The 22026-nt window shown below is 45.7% G+C and overlaps 3 protein-coding genes across 3 annotated transcripts in view; 2 read left to right on the top strand and 1 right to left on the bottom strand.

Annotated features, from left to right (window-relative positions):
- The first annotated feature begins 864 nt into the window (after positions 1-864).
- LOC118119505 (calpain-2 catalytic subunit) lies at positions 865-10860 on the top strand. The gene is made up of 21 exons (XM_035173559.2): positions 865-1809; positions 2848-2917; positions 3142-3260; positions 3380-3513; positions 4813-4981; positions 5317-5400; positions 5496-5581; positions 5725-5799; positions 5868-6028; positions 6412-6581; positions 6673-6684; positions 6905-7116; positions 7189-7225; positions 7383-7448; positions 7540-7597; positions 7911-7975; positions 8092-8160; positions 8395-8473; positions 9356-9472; positions 10556-10614; positions 10697-10860. The coding sequence occupies exons 1-21, from the start codon at positions 1570-1572 to the stop codon at positions 10718-10720; spliced, it is 2106 nt and encodes a 701-aa protein (XP_035029450.2). The 5' UTR covers positions 865-1569; the 3' UTR covers positions 10721-10860.
- Positions 10861-11447: 587 nt separating this feature from the next.
- On the top strand, positions 11448-20693 carry LOC118119503 (calpain-2 catalytic subunit). The gene is made up of 21 exons (XM_035173543.2): positions 11448-11819; positions 12622-12691; positions 13469-13590; positions 13764-13897; positions 15521-15689; positions 15921-16004; positions 16484-16569; positions 17111-17185; positions 17273-17433; positions 17557-17726; positions 18130-18141; positions 18250-18461; positions 18537-18573; positions 18833-18898; positions 18974-19031; positions 19105-19169; positions 19562-19630; positions 19703-19781; positions 20095-20211; positions 20373-20431; positions 20514-20693. Exons 1-21 carry the CDS (start codon positions 11583-11585, stop codon positions 20535-20537), a joined length of 2106 nt encoding a protein of 701 aa, XP_035029434.1. The 5' UTR covers positions 11448-11582; the 3' UTR covers positions 20538-20693.
- The window catches only part of aars2 (alanyl-tRNA synthetase 2, mitochondrial (putative)), a 7279-nt gene continuing 5933 nt past the window's right edge, over positions 20681-22026 (bottom strand). The window contains exons 19-22 of the mRNA XM_035173531.1: positions 21789-21899; positions 21483-21566; positions 21194-21307; positions 20681-21039 (exon numbers count right to left, since the gene is read on the bottom strand). Of these exons, the coding sequence (XP_035029422.1) occupies positions 20872-21039; positions 21194-21307; positions 21483-21566; positions 21789-21899 (477 nt within the window). The 3' untranslated portion in view covers positions 20681-20871. The remainder of the gene's footprint in view (positions 21040-21193; positions 21308-21482; positions 21567-21788; positions 21900-22026) is intronic.

Here is a 22026-nt window from a genome sequence, read left to right as displayed (position 1 = left end):
TCTCTCTCTCTCTCTCTCCCCACTCTCTCCCTCTCTCTCTCTCTCCCCACTCTCTCCCTTCTCTCTCTGTCTCTCCCCCACCTCTCTCCCTCTCTCTCTCTCTCCCCCACTCTCTCTCCCCCACCCTCTCTCTCTCTCTCTCTCTCTCTCCCCCACCCTCTCTCTCTCTCTCTCTCTCTCTCTCTCCTCTCTCTCTCCCCACTCTCTCTCTCTCTCTGTCTCCCTCTCTCTCTCTCCCCCCTCTCTCTCTCTCTCTCCCCCCACCCTCTCTCTCTCTCTCTCTGTCAGAAACAAACAGAATCAAAGTGACGTCACAAACAGATGTAACACATTAACTGTCCGGACAGAAGTGTGTTTGTCTCTGACGTCACTGACAGAGTCTCAGCGTCCAATCAGGACTAAGACCTGACATCAGCTGACTGAGTGTTTGAACATGAGTCAACGTGTTAAAACTCGTAAACTTTGTGTCTTTAAGTGGCTTAAAGGGGACATAGCATGTCCATTTTACCACAAGTTGATATGGTTCCTTGGGGTCTTAATGAAATGTCTGTAACATACTTTGGTCAAAATACCACAAGGATCATATAAAACAGCTTTTTACCCTGTATAAAACAGCCCTCCACAGAGCGACCTGTTTTGAGTGCCTGTTCCTTTAAATGCTAATGAGCCAGCTCCCCCCTCTCCCCATGATTTTAAACGATATAAATTAAATATTTTATATGATATAAATTATCAAATATGCATCCCATACTTTGTATTCCCTTTGTTGTCCCTGGAGTTTTAATTTTCCCAATCACATAATTAAATGTCCCCTCTGCCCATCCACTACAAGCACACAAGCAGACAGACAGAGAGAGAAAGAGAGGTGGGGGGGGGGGCTATGAAGACCATCATTTACCCCCGAACCCCGACATTCAACGGGTACAACAACAAGCGGAGAAAGCAGAATCGCGGGCTGACCTTATATAAACAGTCTATGGGGCTGACCAGGAGGATTGGTTGCTTCTTCCACACCATTGGTTTGTTTACTTACTTCACAACACTGACGGAACTTGATGATGTCACAGTGACATACCTGAGAGCTCAGAGAAACTGACCTCTGACCCCTGAAACCACAGGTTTGTCCATGCGTGTCACACATTCATCACATGGTGACGTTCAGCACCCGGATGGAAATAAACTTTGAAACAAGCAGAGCTAGGCCTCATACTGACAGCAGGGGGAGACAGAGAACGGACACACTTCCTGGTTTGTGGCTTTATGGACGTTGAAGTACCTCAGCTGCTTCAGCTCCAGGACGCCGCCTGCTGGTGGTGTCAGGCGTGACCCGGCCTCAGGCGTGTTTTCAGGTGTTGGTCAGTGTTTATCAGACTGTTTGTTTTCTGACTAACTCAGCTGATATCACACTGCTTCACCTGGACCCAAACTCCGCCCCTTAACTGACCACCTTACACAAATACACACACACCTGAGCCTCACTCTGAACAGGTGACCGATTAGTATTTAGTAACTACAGATACTGGCAGACTCTCGGCTGATTCTTCAGGCACTCACCGGACTAGACTCACGATGACGAGCACGGCAGCGGACCTCGCCAGGAGGAAGGCCCGGGACGAGAATGGTGTCGGCAGCCTGGCCCACGCCATCCCCTTCAACAAACAGGACTTTGAGCAGTTGCGTAGCGAATGTCTAAAGACTGGCACGCTCTTCTGTGACCCGACCTTCCCTGCCACCTGGGACTCTCTGGGATACAACCAGCTCGGACGCTACTCGTCCAAAACCATTGGCGTGGAGTGGAAGCGCCCATCGGTGAGCAGAGCCGCAAATCACAGAAACACAAAAAACAGAGAAATTGCAGAGAATGAGTCAAAGAGTTAATTGACGTTGATTAAACACAGATACTAAAAGAGACAAAGACAACTAGAAATATCGCACTGCAGCTTGATGCCTCCACCAACCAGTGAACTTCACCACTGAAATTCAGAATGTAAAGTCTCAGTGAATGTTTGTGCCAAATGTGAAAGGATCCAGACATTTCGGGTTCACAAGGCAAAACAAAAGTGCTTTGTGAGGTCACAGTGACCTTGACCTTTGACTACCAAATTCTAATCAGGTGATCCTTTAGTCCAAATGAAGGTTTGTGATATCTCAAGGTGTAATTGAGATATCGCATTCACAAAAATGGGATAAAGTAGGTACGGACAAACAACCTGAAAACATGATGCCTCCGGCTACTGGCTTCACCAGCGCTGAGGCAAGTGACCAGGACACAAGAGAGACAGACACTAAAGCTGCTTTCACACCTGAGCTCCTCATTTCTCTGGATCTTCTCTGGAGGATCACGTGTGAACACAAAGAGTCAGACTCAGTTGGTCTTTCTCCTCCTGAGCTCCTGTATAGAGTCTAAATCCAGGAGCAGTGTGAACAGCAGAGGATCCTCCACTGATTCACTGGGAGTGAGGGGGAGCTTCTAACGTGAAGAAATAAAAACAAATCTCTGTGGTGAAAAAGTGGATGACTCAGAGATGTTGTACAGATGTGAGACATCACACTGACTCAGAGTGAAGGACGGGTGGGATCTGTCCTCAAAGGACACACCCGTTTACATTCACTGGGCTTTGAACGTAGAAGGCAGGAAGGGTCTTCCAGGGTAGGGGGCGCTGTAAGCTGTGATGAGTTTTATATGAAGAGTGAGAAGGAGGAAGTTTGTTTTCAAATGAAGACACCAACACCAGTCTGGACTCTGATGTGGTTTCACACATGAACCAGGACAAGATGAGTCACTGCGTAATCCTGTGTATTTACTTCCTCATTAATCATTAATCACCTGCCGTCTCGTCCAATCAGGAGCTGTGTTCTGATCCTCAGTTTATTGTTGATGGAGCGAAAAGGACCGACATATGTCAGGGAACTCTGGGTAAGAACACACACACACACGTTTGTACTTCTATCTTAGTGAGGACACTCATAGGAATAATACATACATACCTAACTTTAACCTAAACCTAATTCTAACCCTCAAACGGCCCTTTGAAAAAGTGAGGATCAGTCAACATGTCCTCACTCTGTAGGTCTATGCTTAAAATGGTCCCCACAAAGGTATAAGTACAGGAACACCCTCACCTGCTTTCTGTCTGTCAGGTGACTGCTGGCTATTGGCTGCCATCGCCTCTCTGACTCTGGACTCTCAGATTCTGAGCAGAGTGGTACCTCCCGCTCAGAGCTTCAAGTCTCAGTACGCCGGCATCTTCCACTTCCAGGTCAAACACAAACTTCGATTTACTCAGTGTTCACTTACTTGATTTATTCTTCTGTGACCAATGAGCAGACGGCTCCGTGATGACGACCTTAAGTGACATCATGTTCCTTGTTCATGCAGCTGTGGCAGTACGGAGAGTGGGTGGACGTGGTTGTGGACGACCGGCTGCCAACCAGAGACGGGAAACTGCTGTTTGTCCACTCAGCTGAGGGGCGAGAATTCTGGAGCCCCCTGCTGGAGAAGGCCTACGCCAAGTAAGAGACAGATATAAACAAATAAACATACAAACTAACCACGAAATGAATAAACATAAACAGTCACCGTGACATCACCCGGTGGTTTGTGAGCTGCTGCTCTGAAGCCTCAGTTTGACATCTTGTTCAGCGCCATCTTGGTTTTTTGGAACCAGAAGTTACCATATGTGGAGGAGTAGGGGGTGGAGCCTGACTGAGAGCTCGAGGACTCACACCTGCCACGTGCACCCATTGGACAGTACTAGCTGTCAATCAAAGTGTGGTATCCAAGCAAATGCAAACTAGAGATTGACACATAAACTCCTTAATGTTTACCGACGTTATAAAGTGAGAAGTAGAATCATTTTCTCATAGACCTCTATAGAAACTACCAGTGGAATCGCCCCCTGCTGGTCACTACACAGAAGACAGGTTTCAGGCACCTCTACATTGGCTTCACTTTTATAAACAGTCTATGATTTACTGTCATAAATAAATTGATTTATCGTGAGGGATAGCAGTGACACTTGGCTGGATTGGTTCCTGTCCGTCACAACACAGGGAGGGTGGAGTCAGACAATCACTGAGCAGTAAGTGGGAGAGTCGGGCGGAGCTCGTGGTGATCAGCAGAAGGTGGAGCAGCGTTTACTCAGTAAACACTCGGTGTAGACACACCTGGAAAACAAACAGATAGAAGCTGATGCCAATCACCTGTTGTAACTCACCTGTTGTAACTCACCTGTTGTAACTCACCTGTTGTAACTCACCTGTTGTAACTCACCTGTCTGCAGGAATCCACCGTTTATTTAACATCATCAGCACAACCACAACAAAGTTTTCAAAACAGCTTTTAATTTGAAGAAATCTTCAATTTCAGTTTTAATTTGTAAGCTTCTGTCACTTCCACCTGAAACATCAGCTGCTTCCATCTCTTCTCCTGAAGTTTAACTCGGCTGAAATGTTTAGAAACACATTTTCAACTCAAGGGAACTATAATTTCCTCGATCGTGACGTTGGTGCGATGTCCTCATGACTTGTTGTACTCGTCATGTTCACCGATCTGCTTTTGTTCTATCATAGTTGGTGAAATTTGTTCTGAGGAAAACGGTGGAAGACGAGCGGGACAGTCAGAGTTTAAAGAGACACAACGTGAACGAACGAGCAGGCGACCATGAAGATAAACTCCTTATTCCTGTTTTCTAGATAAATCTGAATAAAACTCCTGTTTCTACGTCTTAGCAGGTTTAACGTTTCTTTTGTTCATGAACTAGCATCGAACCATCAGCACTGATGTTCGTACTCCTGCGTCTCCTCCCGCAGGGTGAACAGTTCGTACGAGGCTCTGACCGGAGGTTCGAGTATTGAGGGCTTCGAGGATTTTACCGGAGGAATCGCAGAGAGCTATGACCTGAAGGAGGCTCCGCCCTCCTTGTTCAACATCATGTGGAAAGCTCTGAAGCTTGGCTCGCTGCTCGGCTGCTCCATCGACGTAAACGTTAAAATCTTCACTCAAACACGACACACTGACAAACCTGAACACTCCAGGAACTATGATCGCTGTTTCTGATTGGCCAACAGGAGTCCGATGAATCCACCGAAATAAAGGGAACACTGTGCGACTCCTTGTATTTACCTGAGCTAACTGTTAGCTAACATTCAACCAGAAGAATCCTGCTCATTAGCTTCATGTTGATCAGCTCGTTCAGTCTGAATAAGTTGAACTGAATAAATAACTTGTTAGTAAACATTGACTTAAATCTCTGACATCATCACATCTGTGAAGTCATGTGATCGTTGACCATCCTTCATGTTGACGTTTGTCAGATTTCCAGCTCGTACGAGACGGAGGCGATCACCGGGCAGAAGCTGGTTAAAGGTCACGCCTACTCAATCACTGCAGCTGAGCGGGTGAGGAATTATGGGAAATGCTGAGACAGTGGGAAACGCTCAAATAAATAATCTGAAACAGGCAGTGGGCTAATTAAACGTCACTGGTTCTGCAGGTTCTTCACCGTGGTTCTCCTGTGGAGCTGCTGAGGATCAGGAACCCATGGGGTCAGGTGGAGTGGACCGGAGCCTGGAGCGACGAGTAAGTACACCACGTCACATCCATCTGTCCGCGTGTCCTTCTCTTCTGTCCGTCCATGTTCCTTCACATCCATCTGTCCATCAGTGTGTCCATCAGTTTGTAATTGATTGGTCAAACTGAAGATGTGTTTTTTGGTTCGTCAGGTCGGAGAAGTGGGACGGAGTTCAGCCAGAGGAGAAGAGGAAGTTGGATCATTGTGCTGAAGATGGAGAGTTCTGGTAAGGACAGACACAATCTTTTTCATCTTCATCTTCATACTCATCTTCTTCATCCTTTCTGTCGGCAGGATGTCCTACACAGACTTCCTGTGTCAGTTTTCACGCCTTGACATCTGCAACCTGACACCTGACACGCTGACGAGCAACGAGGTCGGTCGATGGAACTGTTCTGAGTTTGAGGGCGTGTGGAGAGTCGGCTCCAGCGCTGGCGGCTGCAGGAACTACCCCGGTACTAACGACCCACTCCTGCTTCTCATCTCATTTATAAAAAAGTATAATGAGTTTTTATCAGATTTAAAAGAAGAAAAGAATGAAGTTCACAGATTGAACACAACAGATACACGAGTCCGCAGCGTGGCGGCCATCTTCTCTGCTCAGCTCGTCTTCATCACCTCTGACCTCTAAATAATTGATCAACCTTGTTGTTGTTTTGACTGATTTAGGACTAAATTAATAACCAAAACAGTGAAAACGTCATTTCTCAAGAACATCTGGACAGAATTTCTTTGCCCTGTTTAGATTTCAGAGGTCAGGAACATGTGAAGGAACATGTCTGGAATATGTGAAGGATCTGTTTCCTTTTTTAAACCTGACATAATTTTCTCTCTGCAGCCACTTTCTGCTCCAACCCTCAGTTCTTTATCCGACTCGACGACGTGGACGATGACCCTGACGACGGCGAGGACGGCTGCACCGCCCTGATCGGACTGATGCAGAAAGACGCTCGCCGAGAGAGACGCTTTGGACGAGACCTCAACACCATTGGTTTCGCCATCTATCAGGTGCACACACACAAAGACTCACATACACACAGACACACACTCAGCGTGTACTTCACCGTGTTTGATCTTTGTGTGTTTTGTGTTTTCTCAGGTTCCTGATGAGGTGAGAAACAAACAGGAAGTTGTCACTGTGTTCAAATGTGGTACAAAGTAACTAAGTACATATACCTGAATACTGTATTCATAGAGAATCTTTACTGACCACATTTTACAGTGTATGATGCAGCATGACATGTTGACGTGTTGACGTGTCAGGACGTCATGACTGACGACCCAACCGGTCAAATTCTCCCAAGTGTGGGTCACCCTTCTTTTGTGGTCAGTTTAAAGGTCGCAGTAACATCCACCTGGGCCCGGACGTCCTGCTGAGGATGGAGGCGGTGGCACGCAGTAAAAACTTCATCAACTTGAGGGAAGTGTGTGAGCGCTTCAAAGTGCAGCCTGGAGAATACGTCATCATCCCGTCCACGTTCGAGGCGCACCGCAAAGGAAGCTTCGTCCTGAGGGTGTTCACAGAGAAAGAGGCTCGCAGCAGGTGAGACATGAGGGACATGAAGTGGTGGCTGGTTCTTCTGCAGTGACTGACGTCTTGTCTCTGCTGTTTCAGACCGATGGAGGAGGACGTAGACGTCAGCATCGATGAGGTTTAAGATCTTTCTTCATACAAACTTTCTGTTTTGACCCAAACTGTGAGAAAAGACACAAACTTGTCTGACTCAGTTCCTTTAGTTAAATATAAAAAAGCTGACGTTTCTTACTAGACCAACAATATTTCAATCTAAATGATACTTTATGTTCCAGCCTGCTGTTGGACAGAATGACGTGGACCCTCACTTCAAACATCTCTTCGTCCAAATCTCAGGAAATGTAAAGACATGTAATTTAATATAATAACTTGACCACTTCACTTCATATTCAGATAAAACTTCTCACGTCTGATTTTCTTCTGCTTCGACAGGACTCAGAAATTTCAGCCTTCGAGCTCCAGCAGATTCTGGACAAAGTGATCGCTCAGAGTACGAAGTTTCACCACAGTTTTCAGTGAATTTAAGGAGAAAATATTTCAGTCTCTTGTTATTTGAATGAAGCAGATGTTGTGTTCAGGTTCAGACGTTGTGTTCAGGTTCAGACGTTGTGTTCAGGTTCAGACGTTGTGTTCAGGTTCAGACGTTGTGTTCAGGTTCAGACGTTGTGTTCAGGTTCAGACGTTGTGTTCAGGTTCAGACGTTGTGTTCAGGTTCAGACGTTGTGTTCAGGTTCAGACGTTGTGTTCAGGTTCAGACGTTGTGTTCAGGTTGTTTGTTAAACTCTTCTGTTGTTTGTCTGAAGGATCTGATATGAAAACTGACGGATTCACTCTGCAGACGTGTCGCAGCATCATCAGCCTGATGGACGTATCTTTCAATCTGTGATTTAATCCCTTTGGTGAACCGTAGATGTTGGACTCAGTTTGTGTTTGCAGACGTAGAACGTGTGAACTCTCAGAACAGGATCTTTAACTGGTCTTCAGATGGACGGTAGCACCACACTGGGTCTGGTGGAGTTCCACACTCTGTGGACAAAGATCCAGAGATACCTGGTAAGGACATTTTGTTTAATGAAGTTCTGAGACTCTTCAGAATCATGTTGTCAGATAAATACGATGTGTTAATGGGAGCTGGTTCTAAATGAGTCAGTCGCTTCAGGTAAATAAATATGATGCAGAACTTCACTGGAAATCTATTGTTTTTAGGAAAGGTTAGAAAAATCCTACAGAACGAAATCTGTGTATTTAAAATTCATACGTCTCCTTCATGACCTTCTTCTCCTTCAGGAGGTGTTCAAGGGTCACGACTCGGACGGTTCTGGAACGATGAGCAGTCATGAGATGAGAGCTGCGCTGGCTGAAGCTGGTAAGATTTGTTCTTTAATGAGGTCACATTCATGATCGTACACTGATCAACGAGGAAAACCAAGAGGTTAAATCTGAGTTCCTCTCAGGGTTCAGGATGTTGGTGGGAGTGGGGGCCCAGGTTCAAAACAGGGTTCTGCAGGGTTCTGGCTCTGCTCGACAAGGTTCCCTGACTCTTTCTAAAACTTCAGGAGAACATCATAGAGGTGTTGCAGTGGTTCAGGATTTTCTTTAAGATTCTGGTTCTTGTCAGGTTCTTTAAAGAGTTCAAGAGTTGTTGAAGCTCTAGATGTTCGAACCTGAATCCACAAGAGGGTTCTGTTCATCTTAGACTCCATAAAACAAGGTTTATGATAATGTTCTCTTCACTTATTAATGAGTTACAGATGTTTCTAGTTCTGCCCACATGGATTTTTGCACAGTGCTCAAACGGCCTGTACGGGTTCATGTGGATTTAAAAAAGAGGGTTCAGAGTTTGTTGAACCAGAAGTTCCAGCTTCTTTTTAATTAATGTTTCTGGAGTCTTGGACATTGAGAATTTTTCCCTGAGTGAAGGAGGGAGGTGCTGCTTGGTTCCAACAGTCCCAGTAAAGAGCTCCCCCTGGTGGATCCTCAGTATCACTGCACACTGAACGGCTAACGTCTGTCGGTTTCATCATCTCCTCGTCCACGTTGGGTTTCCTGTGTGGATCAGAGGTCAGGGCAGCTGGTCTGAAGTCAGTACTTCAGTGTCATTTTAAGGCTTGTCATCACCATGGTAACATGCAGCTGTTCACGTGTCTATGTAGTGTCACATGATTCAAGAGGAGAAAACACTGAACCACGTGACTGTAAAACTAACAACACAAACTAGATGAGGTCACATTTGTTTGTGTGTTTGCAGGTTTCCAGGTGAACAGTGAAGTGATCCAGGAGATCGTGAGTCGATTCTCTGACACGAGTTACGCCATCGACTTCGACTCTTTCATTGGTTGTTTGATCCGACTGGAGCTGCTCTACAGTGAGTCACATGACCTCCAACAACTACGACCACGACACCAACCACGTTAACTACACAGATGTTGACTGTATATAAAGACCATCAGTGACTGTATATAAAGACGATCAGTGACTGTATATAAAGACGATCAGTGACTGTATATAAAGATGATCAGTGACTGTATATAAAGAGGATCAGTGACTGTATATAAAGACGATCAGTGACTGTATATAAAGATGATCAGTGACTGTATATAAAGACCATCAGTGACTGTATATAAAGATGATCAGTGACTGTATATAAAGAGGATCAGTGACTGTATATAAAGAGGATCAGTGACTGTATATAAAGAGGATCAGTGACTGTATATAAAGAGGATCAGTGACTGTATATAAAGAGGATCAGTGACTGTATATAAAGAGGATCAGTGACTGTATATAAAGAGGATCAGTGACTGTATATAAAGAGGATCAGTGACTGTATATAAAGATGATCAGTGACTGTATATAAAGAGGATCAGTGACTGTATATAAAGAGGATCAGTGACTGTATATACAGATGATCAGTGACTGTATATAAAGACCATCAGTGACTGTATATAAAGAGGATCAGTGACTGTATATACAGATGATCAGTGACTGTATATACAGATGATCAGTGACTGTATATACAGATGATCAGTGACTGTATATACAGATGATCAGTGACTGTATATACAGATGATCAGTGACTGTATATAAAGAGGATCAGTGACTGTATATACAGATGATCAGTGACTGTATATAAAGACCATCAGTGACTGTATATAAAGATGATCAGTGACTGTATATAAAGATGATTAGTGACTGTATATACAGATGATCAGTGACTGTATATACAGATGATCAGTGACTGTATATAAAGAGGATCAGTGACTGTATATAAAGACCATCAGTGACTGTATATAAAGATGATCAGTGACTGTATATACAGATGATCAGTGACTGTATATAAAGATGATCAGTGACTGTATATAAAGATGATCAGTGACTGTATATACAGATGATCAGTGACTGTGTATATGTGACTGTTTCTGTTGTATAACGTGTTGTGTCTATGTAACAGAAATGTTCAGGACTCTAGATCAGAAGAATCAGGGGAAGATTGAGTTGAACCTTCAGCAGGTAACATCCGTTCTGTTGGTGCCCCCTACAGGCCACTGTAACACCTACAGCTTTACATCACTGATCTCTGCTCTTCCTACAGTGGCTCCGCCTCGGCATCAACTAACCGCAGCTCACTCCAGGAGCATGCTGGGAGTTTTCACCTGCAACACCTGAACGCATCTGATCTAATGTGATGTAAACATCTCCTTTAATTATGAGTCAGTTTCATGTCTGAAAATCTGAATTAAATACAAAATAAACTCATCTGGACCAAAAAAATTCTGTTCATTGTTTTTTATCTCAAGTTTTTGAGAGAGAGAGAGAATCTGCATTAAGGAACACAACTCAACAGGAAGTCAGGGCATGAAGCTTCACAATAAAAGCATTTCATGTCGCGTCGCGAAGTGAGAAAGTGAAGCAGGCGATGAAACGAGGATGGTTTAACTAAAACAGAACCACACTAAGGCTCTTATTTGACATAAACAAGTTAATATAATGTCATGTAAATATAATAATAATATAGAGGTATGTCATGTAACATAATTATAATGCAATATAATGTAATGTTATGTAAATATAATGTCCTGTAAAAATAATGTTATATAATGAATATAATACATTGTCAAGACTTTGTATTGTAAATATAAAGTAATGTAAAGTTATATATTGTAAATGTGATGTATAATAAATACAATGTTAATATAAAGTAATTTAATGTAAATGACGATGACATCAGTTTTCACACAAAAACTGAAATAAACTAAACTGTTTCTTAATTAACGCTCACTAACTGAGCAGCACAGGGCTTTTATTTTGAAGGCAATCAGAGGAAGTCTAACCTGTTTGTTAAGTGTGGGTGGACCCGCCCGATCTGGAGTCACACCTGTGAACTCTTCAGATCGCATCCAGACTCGGACCCTCCAGGATCCATACCCAGGATCCAGATTCAGACCCAGGATCCAGATTCAGACCCAGGATCCAGCACCATGGCGGGCATCGCCTCCACCCTGCAGCAGCGCCGGGACCATGACCGGGGTATCGGGACCCACGACCGGGCGGTGAAGTACCTCAACCAGGACTACGAGGCTCTGCGGCAGCGCTGCTTCGAGTCCGGACACTTGTTCCAGGACGAGTCGTTCCCGGCGCTGCCCTCCTCCCTGGGCTTCAAAGAACTGGGGGCTGGATCCTACAAGACCCGGGGGGTGACCTGGAAGAGACCGACGGTCAGTTCACCTCCATCTTTAACTGTCTGCTCCTTCTTATTATTTATGGTGAATTAACAAACCTTCTTCACCAGCTTGGTTCTTCACAGCGCAGCAGTGACCAAGACTAGAACAGTTCAGATACATCAATGTACTTCAGAGTAAAAAGTAGAAACCGTCTGAAGTCACCTTTCATCAGAGATAGAATCAGATCCGAAGATTCTATCATGAATATCTGTTCACACCAGTTTCCTGTTTGAAGAGGAGTCAGGTAACTTCAACACCTGCGGTGGTTACAGGTTTATCAGGTTTACATCAGAGAGAGAGAGAGAAACCGGTTCTACAGAAAGGTCTGTTACCATGGAAAATTATACTGCAGCTCAAACCTGCTCTGAGCTCCGCCCCACTGCTCACTGTCCAATCAAAACAACGCTGCACATGTGGAGACTGAATATATACTGAAACATGTAGATTTAATCATGTTAATACTGAAACATGTAGATTTAATCATGTTGATACTGAAACATGTAGATTTTGTTAACCTGAGTTAAACCAGAGTAGGTAGAACTCGCTTCGTAGAACAGGCTCCGCCCTGAGGACTGACTTCAGGACTTGAATCTCATGAATAAATATCTTTAAAGCATTTTAAATAACCTTGAAATTCAACTTTTGTTTGAAGTTTAATTTTTTCTAAAGAATAAAAACAGTGTAGGAGGTGTTTTCAGACCTGGGTTCTGTCTGCAGGTTCCTGTCTCAGGTAAGACCAGCACCTCCAGGACCTGTTTCACTAAACATCTGCATGAGCTGTTGTTTTTCTGTGCAGGAGCTGACCTCTGAGCCCGAGTTCATCGTGTCCGGAGCGTCCAGGACCGACATCTGTCAGGGAGCTCTGGGTGAGAACGTAGATCTGATCTCAGTCTGTGACTCAACATCTTAGTGACGACACCGTTTCAAAGACAGTTTGAAGGGTCAAGTTCAGGGGTCAGAGGTCATGTCATGTCAATGATGTCCTCACAGCTTCAGAAAGACCAATGTAGTGATGTGTTCACTGTCATCAGGTGTGAGATGCTATGTGGTTAGCTGTGTGAAGACCTGATTACAGATGTTACCTTGACTTCATCAAACTACGAGTGGAGTCTCGTGAAAACTGGGACAGAAATGTCTGACTCTGCTCGATGCACTTGAACGTCTCTGACATTGACTGTCATCACACGAAGCGTCTCTGTATCAAAGAGCTGGAAAATTCCATTGACATGAATGTGTGTGTGTGTGTGTGTGTGTGTGTGTGTGTGTGTGTGTGTGTGTGTGTGTGTGTGTGTGTGTGTGTGTGTGTGTGTGTGTGTGTGTGTGTGTGTGTGTGTGTGTGTGTTGACAGTTGCAGTGAGGGCGTGTTGTCGTGCCGACTGAAACTGTAAACAAGCTTCTCTCCTCCAGGAGGGAAACTGTTACCATGAACACAGGAAACACAGCGTAGCCAATCAGAACGACAGCTCACTGAACGATCCCTTTGTGGATTGGTTTAACACCGATGGTGTGATTAATGACATTCTGACATCTGAGTTCTAACAGTCAGCTCATAAACAGAAGAAACCAAACTCCCATGATCCTTTTCACAGCCTCTGTGTTCTGCCATAGCTTTAAGCCCCGCCTCCTGTCTGTCTGTCATCTAGGTGACTGCTGGCTGCTCGCCGCCATCGCCTCTCTGACTCTGAACGAGGAAGTTCTGGCTCGAGTCGTTCCACACGGGCAGAGCTTCCAAGAGGGGGAGTATGCTGGAATCTTCCACTTCCAGGTACATAAGTACACACGACTGTGACAAATAACAGTACTCAGGTAAAACTACAAGCACTCAGGATACAGATCGGGTGGTGCCTGAACTGTTCAGTGGTCGTTAGTACAAAGACACATCTCTGAAACCAGAACCTGGTCCTTACGAGTCCTGTTTCTCTGTATGTGTGTGTGTAGTTCTGGCAGTACGGGGACTGGGTGGACGTGGTGATTGACGACCGTCTGCCTGTCAAAGACGACGAGCTGCTGTTCGTCCACTCAGCGGAGGGGAGGGAGTTCTGGAGCGCTCTGCTGGAGAAGGCCTACGCCAAGTAAGAACCTGAGTCTGGAGATCAGCTGAGGTCTGGTCTGATGATGTCCATTCCAATTAGATCTGGCCGGCTCCGGCCTCAATATTTTTATAGTGTCATCATCATCACATTCACATCCATCCATTGACTTCTGCTTGATCGTGCTCAGATCGGAGGTAGCTGGCCCGATAGGTTATCCCATAGGGGCCATGTGTTCTCACCAGTGAGTCCTGGGTTGGGAATGCGCGGATAAATCTCTAAAGGAGGTTGCCCAGGAGACATCCTAACGAGATACCTGGCCCATCTTCTTCCAACATGGAGGACAGGTTCTACTCCCAGCTCCCTCCAGATGTCTGAACTCAGCAGACATGTAGGATGGCTTTAGGAGCTCCTGAAAGAGCTCCTTCCATGGCTCAGTGATGTCCCCAGTCCAGGTTAGAAGTTCCCTCCTTCGACTCAGTCTGGGGCAAGCCATGCTTTCCCTTCCAGAGCAGCCAGATTGTTTGCCAGATCTTCTTTGTGGCAAACTGAAAGTTCCTCTCCATGGCCTTCCTGAACTCCTCCCGCACCCAATTCTTGCTTCCACGACAGCAGAAGCTGCAACCCTCTTGGCCTCTGTCTGCTGCTCCAGGAGACCTCCTACCCTCACCGCTGGTGTCCACCATGGTTTCTGAGGTTGTTGCCTCGACAGACACCAACGATCTTTAGACCACAGCTCCCACCTGCTGCTTATGGAATGGAGGCCCTGAACACGGCCCTCTCAGAATCCATGTCCCTGACCTCCCCCAGGATGCAAAAAAACTTCTTCCAGAGGTAGGAGTTAGGCGGGGGCCTCCACCAGATGTTCCCAGTGTATCCTCACAACTCATTTTGGTTTTCCAGGTCTGCCTTGCAGCCTTTACCACCAGCTGGTGATCAGTTGACTGCTCTGCTCATGAACAGGCCTCAGATGTGATTTCTGATATGACCACAGAGTCTATCATAGAGTGTTTGCCTAAGGTGTTCAGGTACCAAGTACACTTATGAACCACCTTATGAACGCGCCTCCAGGTTACTCTGTTGTTGCCCATGTGAAGAACGAAGTGGATCCCTTTTCAAGACGCCACCCAGCGACTCCAGAAAGGCCGGGTACTCAGAGCTGCTGTTTGGTCTTTAAGTAAACACAGCAGCCAGAGCCTTCCCCTTGGCAATCTGAATCTGACTTGAGTTTCCCCACTCCCACCTGGCATCTATCACCTTCAGCAACTCCGGGAAAGTCCAGCCCCTCCCGTTTGGTTCAGAACCCTCTGTAGGCCAACTATATCGAAGTGGATTGTTGTACGTCTCCCAGCAGCTCAGGCCCTTTCCCCACAGGAAAGGTGACATTCCATGTCTGGAGAGCTAGTCTGCGATGTTAGCACCTTCAGGCTGTCATACTCCTCAGGCTCTGAATACAATACAACTTCACCCTAACCCACAAAAAACAGTGATTCAGCTCCATGTGTGTTCACCTGTTCAGGTGTGAGTTGCTACATGTTGTCCACCCTCCACCCTCTACATTTGTTTATATAGGGAGAGTCAGAGAGAACCACACCCATCTGCACACACACACACAAACAAACACACACAGCAGTCCTCAGGTGTTGATGTGTGATGTCACTTCAGGGTGAACGGATGTTACGAGGCTCTGTCTGGAGGAGCGACCACCGAGGGCTTCGAGGATTTCACAGGAGGCATCGCTGAGGTCCACGACCTGAACAAACCAGATCCACATCTGTTCCACATCATCCAGAAAGCTCTGGACCGAGGCTCACTGCTCGGCTGCTCCATCGACGTGAGCCACTGTTATTATAAATGTGCTGATGTGACACTGTGCAAACATGATGTGTATTAAACAACATGCATGTGATGAGGACGTTATCAGGAAACATGGGACAGTGTGAAACGCGTTTCCTACAGAGCAAAACTTTATTCTAAATATTAACAATGTCAGAAAATGTATTAGTTAATCTACTGAAAAAAACGTGTGTGTGTGTGTTTATGTGGCAAAATACATTTCTTTCAGATCACGAGCTCGTCCGACTCAGAGGCAGTTACCTCTCAGAAGCTGGTGAAAGGCCACGCCTACTCATTGACAGGTGCAGCTGAGGTGAGAGAGCACCCCCCCACCCGTGTGTATGTTTAATTTCCCATCAGCATTAGCAGCTTGAGTTCCTGTTGGACCTCACCTGTCGTCAGCAAAGTTCAGAGGAGTTATCCATCAACACTGACATGTAGATGAGTAACTTTAAATGGTTAACATTTTGTTGTTCTTTGTTGGATCTGAATGTGACCTGAAAAGGGGCGGGGTTTCTTCTTCTTCTTTGTTTGGTTTAATGGCGGGTGGTAACCAACGTCCAGGAGCATTACCGCCAAAGGGCGGGGCTTTTGATCTACTGTTTCTTTTGATGCGATGTGGCCATTTCATTTAGTGATGTTTTTGATACATTGTTTTTTGATGTTGTGTTTTTATCTCTGCCGTGTAAAGTGACCTTGAGTGCCCTGAAAGGCGCCTATAAATAAAATATTTAAGTATTATTAATATCCAATCACATTACTCTGGTCTGCTCTGTGTGTGATTGGCTGCAGGTGGAGTACCGTGGTGACAAGGAAAAGCTGATCCGGGTCAGGAATCCCTGGGGTCAAGTGGAGTGGACCGGAGCCTGGAGTGATGAGTAGGTAGCCACGACATGAGTGGAGGCCGTCACTGTGACGTACTGCAACTGTAACATACTACATGAATACAACACGTGAAGTACTGCAACTGTAACATACTACATGAATACAACACGTGAAGTACTGCAACTGTAACATACTACATGAATACAACACGTGACGTACTTCAGCTGTAACATACTACATGAATACAACATGTGACATATTGAAGCTTCAGTTTCCCAGCAGCACCTGAATGAATCATTGAGTCACTTGAGCAGGGGTCATGTTCATACCTGCAGCTCCTGTTGTCACCTGGCCCCTCCCTGTTGTCCTGAGCTGGGTGAAGACTGATCCTCTACAAACACCACAGATAACTGACTCATTACACTGCTGCCTCCTGGTGGCTGAGACTCACCTTTCAGCTGCTTGTATTTGACAGAAAGGGAGGGGACCACGGTGTTCAGCTGCATTACGGGAACTGTAGTTTCAAACGTCAAAGGGGACACATGGTGTCCTTAAAACCTTTTGTTGTCGTCTAACTGTTTTCACCTCCGACAGTTCGATGAATTGGCGTTACATCAGCGACGAGGACAGAGAGCGTCTGAGCCATCGCTCAGAGGACGGAGAATTCTGGTAAGTTTTCTCCGTTTTTCTACAAACTACCTGAATGTTGTCATCAGGTTCTGTGAATGAGGAGAAACCTTGTGCTCTGTCTTGCAGGATGTCTTTCACTGACTTCCTGCGACATTACTCCCGGGTGGAGATCTGTAACCTGACGCCTGACGCTCTGAGTGATGAGGGTATCTCGAAGTGGGCTCTGTCCAAGTTCGAGGGCAGCTGGAGGAGAGGATCCACTGCTGGAGGCTGCAGGAATTTTCCTGGTGAGTGATCTTGTCAGACTAAGAGCAGGTCACATAAGAATCATCTAACAACATCCTGCAGGACCCACCACATGTTTTTCTAGAGATCTTCTGACCTTCTGACCCTTTTCTCTGTGACCACAGACACCTTCTGGACGAACCCTCAGTTTGTCATTAAGCTGGAGGAGGAGGACGACGACCCTGAGGACGGCGAGGCTGGCTGCAGCTTTGTGGTCGGTCTGATCCAGAAGAACCGCAGACGCAAGAGGAAGATGGGAGAGGACATGCACACGATTGGCTTTGCCATCTACGAGGTGAAGACACACGTTTCTGGATGCGAGTGGTTGTTTGACAGATCTGAGCAATGACTGTTTGACCTCAAGGACAAATTCTGATTTAGAAGCTGGTTGGACCAGTTCTGAGTGAACTGAGGACAGTGAGAGAGGAAGTGTAGCAAGTTAACAGTTTGCATGTTTGCAGTCAGGCAACAGTTTAACCACCAGAAGCAGCTCCATGCCTGCAGCAGCCACAGCTTCTGACAGGTGATTGGTTGCCACCTCTCGTTTCACACCTGTTGAGTGTGAGGTGGACGTGAGCAGCAGCCAATGAAAGAAAAGCAGGAAGTTAGGGAGGTGTCAGATACAAGCAGAAACAGACGTGAGATCACTTCTCGACTCGGAGGTTCATGTGTGTGAATGTTTGTTTCTTGTGTTTCAGGTTCCTGACGAGGTACTGATCATCTGACACATTCTTCTTCTTCTGAGTTGGTTTCTCGGCTGCACTTTTATTGTCTGTGAAATGTTCTGTGATGTGAAGCTGCCTCCTTGTGTCTGTCAGTTCGCTGGTCAGAGGGCCGTGCACCTCAACAAGAACTTCTTCCTGCGTCACGCCTCCGCCGCTCGCTCCGAAACCTTCATCAACCTGCGAGAAGTCTGCAGCCGCTTCTGTCTGCCGCCCGGAGAGTATCTGATCATCCCATCCACGTTTGATCCCAACAACAACGGAGACTTCCATGTCCGAGTCTTCTCTGAGAAACAGGCCGAATTTCAGTAGGTCTCCCGGGGTGGGGGGGTGTTAGGGGAACTGCAGACGCTGAGTTAATCTGTGACTTTGTGTTCCTGCAGAGAGTTGGACGACCTCATCGAGTCCAGAGTGAAGAAGGTGAGAGAGGTTTTGAGAATGTCAGTAACAACTTTCATTTAAAGAAATAACAAACAAAACAATAAAATCAAAATGAGAAAATACAGCTCATTATTCAGATTGTTCCTGAAAAAGAACCTGTGTTTCCAGCTTCTCAAATGTGAAGATTTAACATTTTTCTGAACAAAATCAAACGATGAGAAGTTTATATTTGATAAATATTGTGTCATCACACGTGACGATGATCTTAACGTCTGAAGCCCGACTCTTGTGTCGTCAGGTGGAGCTGGACGAGGAAGATGTGGACGATCGGTTCAGGGGTCTCTTCGGACAGCTGGCGGGGGAGGTGAGCTGCTGCTGATCGTGTTATCTCAGAATATGTTGTTTGACATTTACGTGACGAAGCGTCTCTCCGCCACAGGACTGTGAGATCAGCGCCTTCGAGCTGCAGAAGATCCTCAACAAAGTGGTGACAAAACGTAAGACTGAGCCTCAGACTCAGGTTGTTTCCGTCGACAGTGAAATAACCGTCAGTGTGTTTGTGTCCGACAGGATCTGACATCCAGACCAGCGGCTTCAGCGTCACAACGTGTCGCAACATGGTCAACCTGCTGGATGTATCCTTCCACCGCACAAGATAAACTGTTAGCTCTTCACACGGGATGTCGTTACGGATTTCAATTTAGTTTTACATTACATTTCATTGAGCTGCATCAACCATGAGGAAACAAACCAGAACAAGAATCAAAAAAGTACAATTCTCTTCAAGAAAGCCAAACTACAAAGTGCTACATGTAAGTGACATATAAGTGCTTTTTTATAAATATTACTAAAATACTTAATACATGACAGAGACAAACCGTGAAACTGATCAACTCACTGTTCAGGTGTCAGATGTCATTTCTGATTCCACCACCAGGAGGAGTTAGATATAAATGGTCAGAGTCGAGTTATAACTTTCAAAATGTCAGTAACAATCTACGCTTCACTTCCTGAACGTTTGCTGCAGAAAGACGGCAGCGGGAAACTGGGTCTGGTTGAGTTCAAAATTCTGTGGACAAAGATCGAAAACTTTCTGGTGAGTTGTGTGTTGACCTTTGACCTCAGTGAGATGACATGTCCCGTTAACTCACCTATCGTCCTGTGACAGACCATTTACAGAGAAAAGGACGTGGATCAGACGGGGACCATGAGCTCCACAGAGATGAGAGTTGCTGTGGAGGAAGCAGGTAAAGAAGCTGACGTCGTCTACGTTCATAGTTCCTCGTTCTCATCCGTCACGTGTTAGAAACTTTAGTTCATGTCTGAAAGAAGCTTCAGAGGTTTACGACATACGATGAGGAAATGTTTCCGTGGGGATTAGTTTGGAAAAAGTTTCACAAGTTTAAAAAAGATTTTGAATCAAATAAGTTTTAATCATGCAGATAACATGAAGCTGGGACAGGAAGTACAGACTGAAGGAGAAGCTATTAAACTTCAGAGAATCACATGATCCAGTCGTGTGGTTCACATACATGACCTCTGACCCTCTGTGTTCTCCAGGGTTCAGTCTGAATAATCCTCTTCATCAGGTCCTCGTGGCTCGGTACAGTGAACAAGATCTCACCATCGACTTCGACAACTTCGTCAGCTGCTTGGTTCGCCTGGAGACCATGTTCGGTGGGTCCTCATAAACCACACTGTCCTCACTAACCACACCGTCCTCACACTGTCCTCACTAACCACACCAACCACACCATCCTGAACCACACTGTCCTCACTAACCACACTGTCCTCACACCGTCATGAACCATGATTGTGATTTAAATGTTTTCTCTCAGACACGTTCAACACAATGGACAGAGACAACTCAGGAACCATCGAGCTGAACATTTTTGAGGTGAGAACCTTTTTTTCTTCACAAGTCACATGAGTGATTAGAACAAATAAGTCAGTTGTGACGTGGATGTGTTTTTCTGCAGTGGCTGAACGTGTCTCTGCTCTGAGGAACCCGGACCCGTCTGATTCAGATCAGGACGTTCAGACCTGAGCTGACATTAATATAATCTGACGTCTGATCACGTTTTAATGAGAAACTGTAATGAGCTTGTTAAAGGATTATTAATCAATGAATTCAGAATAAAGAGAATTTAAAAACAGAATCTGTGTTTTTATTTCTTTTAAAACAAAGACGTTCAAATCAATGAAATGTCCATTTAAATACTGAACTGTCACAGCTGAAGCTGTTGTCCAATGAGAAGGAGACAGTTGCACCTGTGGGCTGGTGTTAAATCCTCTCCCAGGAGGCGCTGGGACCTCATGTCACTTCTCTTCAAGACATCATCGCTGTGTTTTCTGTCGGGCAAACTCCTCTGCCCACCTCAGAGCCTCTGTGATGTCACTGCTACTTCCTGTTCCCTTGGCAACCACTGCTGTGCCACCAGCACTCCCCCCGAGGTGACAACACACCGCCAGCGCCCAATCAGAGGCCGGGAGAGAGTTTGCATCCTGAGGAGGGGAAGAACAAAGCCAATTAGAAGCTTTAAACAAAACCCGCCACCTGGTTGTAACTGACATGGGGGTAATGCACCTGGATGTTCTCACCCGTCATTAAAACGAACACAGAGGAAGAAAATGTATCCGACAGGTGAGTTGCGGTTACCTTTGGAACCTGACAGGCACAGAGAACCTTCCCAGAATGCCTCTGGTGAGCGAGCAGCATCACGAAACTGAGAGGAGAGAGGGCGCTCACCTGGTTCACCGTCTTCATCACAACCTGGAACGTCAGGGCAGGTGTGAATACAAGTGGAAGTCACAGTGATGTCATCAGTCATTTTCCTTTTATGATTTCTCCATTTGCTTTGGATTTATATATTTTTCTGAATCACAACAACTGATATTCATTACAGCGCTGTCTGGGAGGCGGAGCTACAGGAACATGAGGTTCTCACCGACAGAGAGTCCGTCTCCAACGAGTCCACCAGCAGAACCTTTCTGCCGTTCTTCTCCAGCAGAGCCTGAGCATTACCTGCAGCCTGAGCAAAGCATGATGGGAAAACACTCAGATCAGCATAATACGATCACCATCCTGTGGTTGTACACCTCTACCAACCATGACCTCTAAAATATAATCACTTCACTTTTTAGTTCAATTGAACATTTGTACCAGATCTGTAGGAATTCCCTCTTAGTTATTGTTAGGGACAACAGGTGATCAGTTAAAACAGGCAGACTGACAGCTCAGGTGTGAAGTTCACCTCTCTGGTCTCCAGCTTCCTGACGGCCGTGTTGCTGCTCCTCTGCAGAGCTCGGAGTCGATGCTGCAGTTCTCTGCGCTGCCACTGGGGAATGGGTGTGGTATCTACAGTCTGACAAACAGCCCAGGGTCAAACAGAAGATGGAAATTAACTCTTTTCCTAACTCCTTACAGTTTCTCCTTCTCATCTTTCCTCGAATAGTGGTTAGGAAACTGATTATTTGGACTTGACGAATGCA

The sequence above is a fragment of the Hippoglossus stenolepis genome, chromosome 2, assembly GCF_022539355.2.
Source record: "Hippoglossus stenolepis isolate QCI-W04-F060 chromosome 2, HSTE1.2, whole genome shotgun sequence".
NCBI classification, from domain to species: Eukaryota; Metazoa; Chordata; class Actinopteri; order Pleuronectiformes; family Pleuronectidae; genus Hippoglossus; species Hippoglossus stenolepis.
The sequence above is the reverse complement of the archived record's forward strand: the minus strand, read 5'-3'. Positions and strand labels throughout refer to the sequence as shown.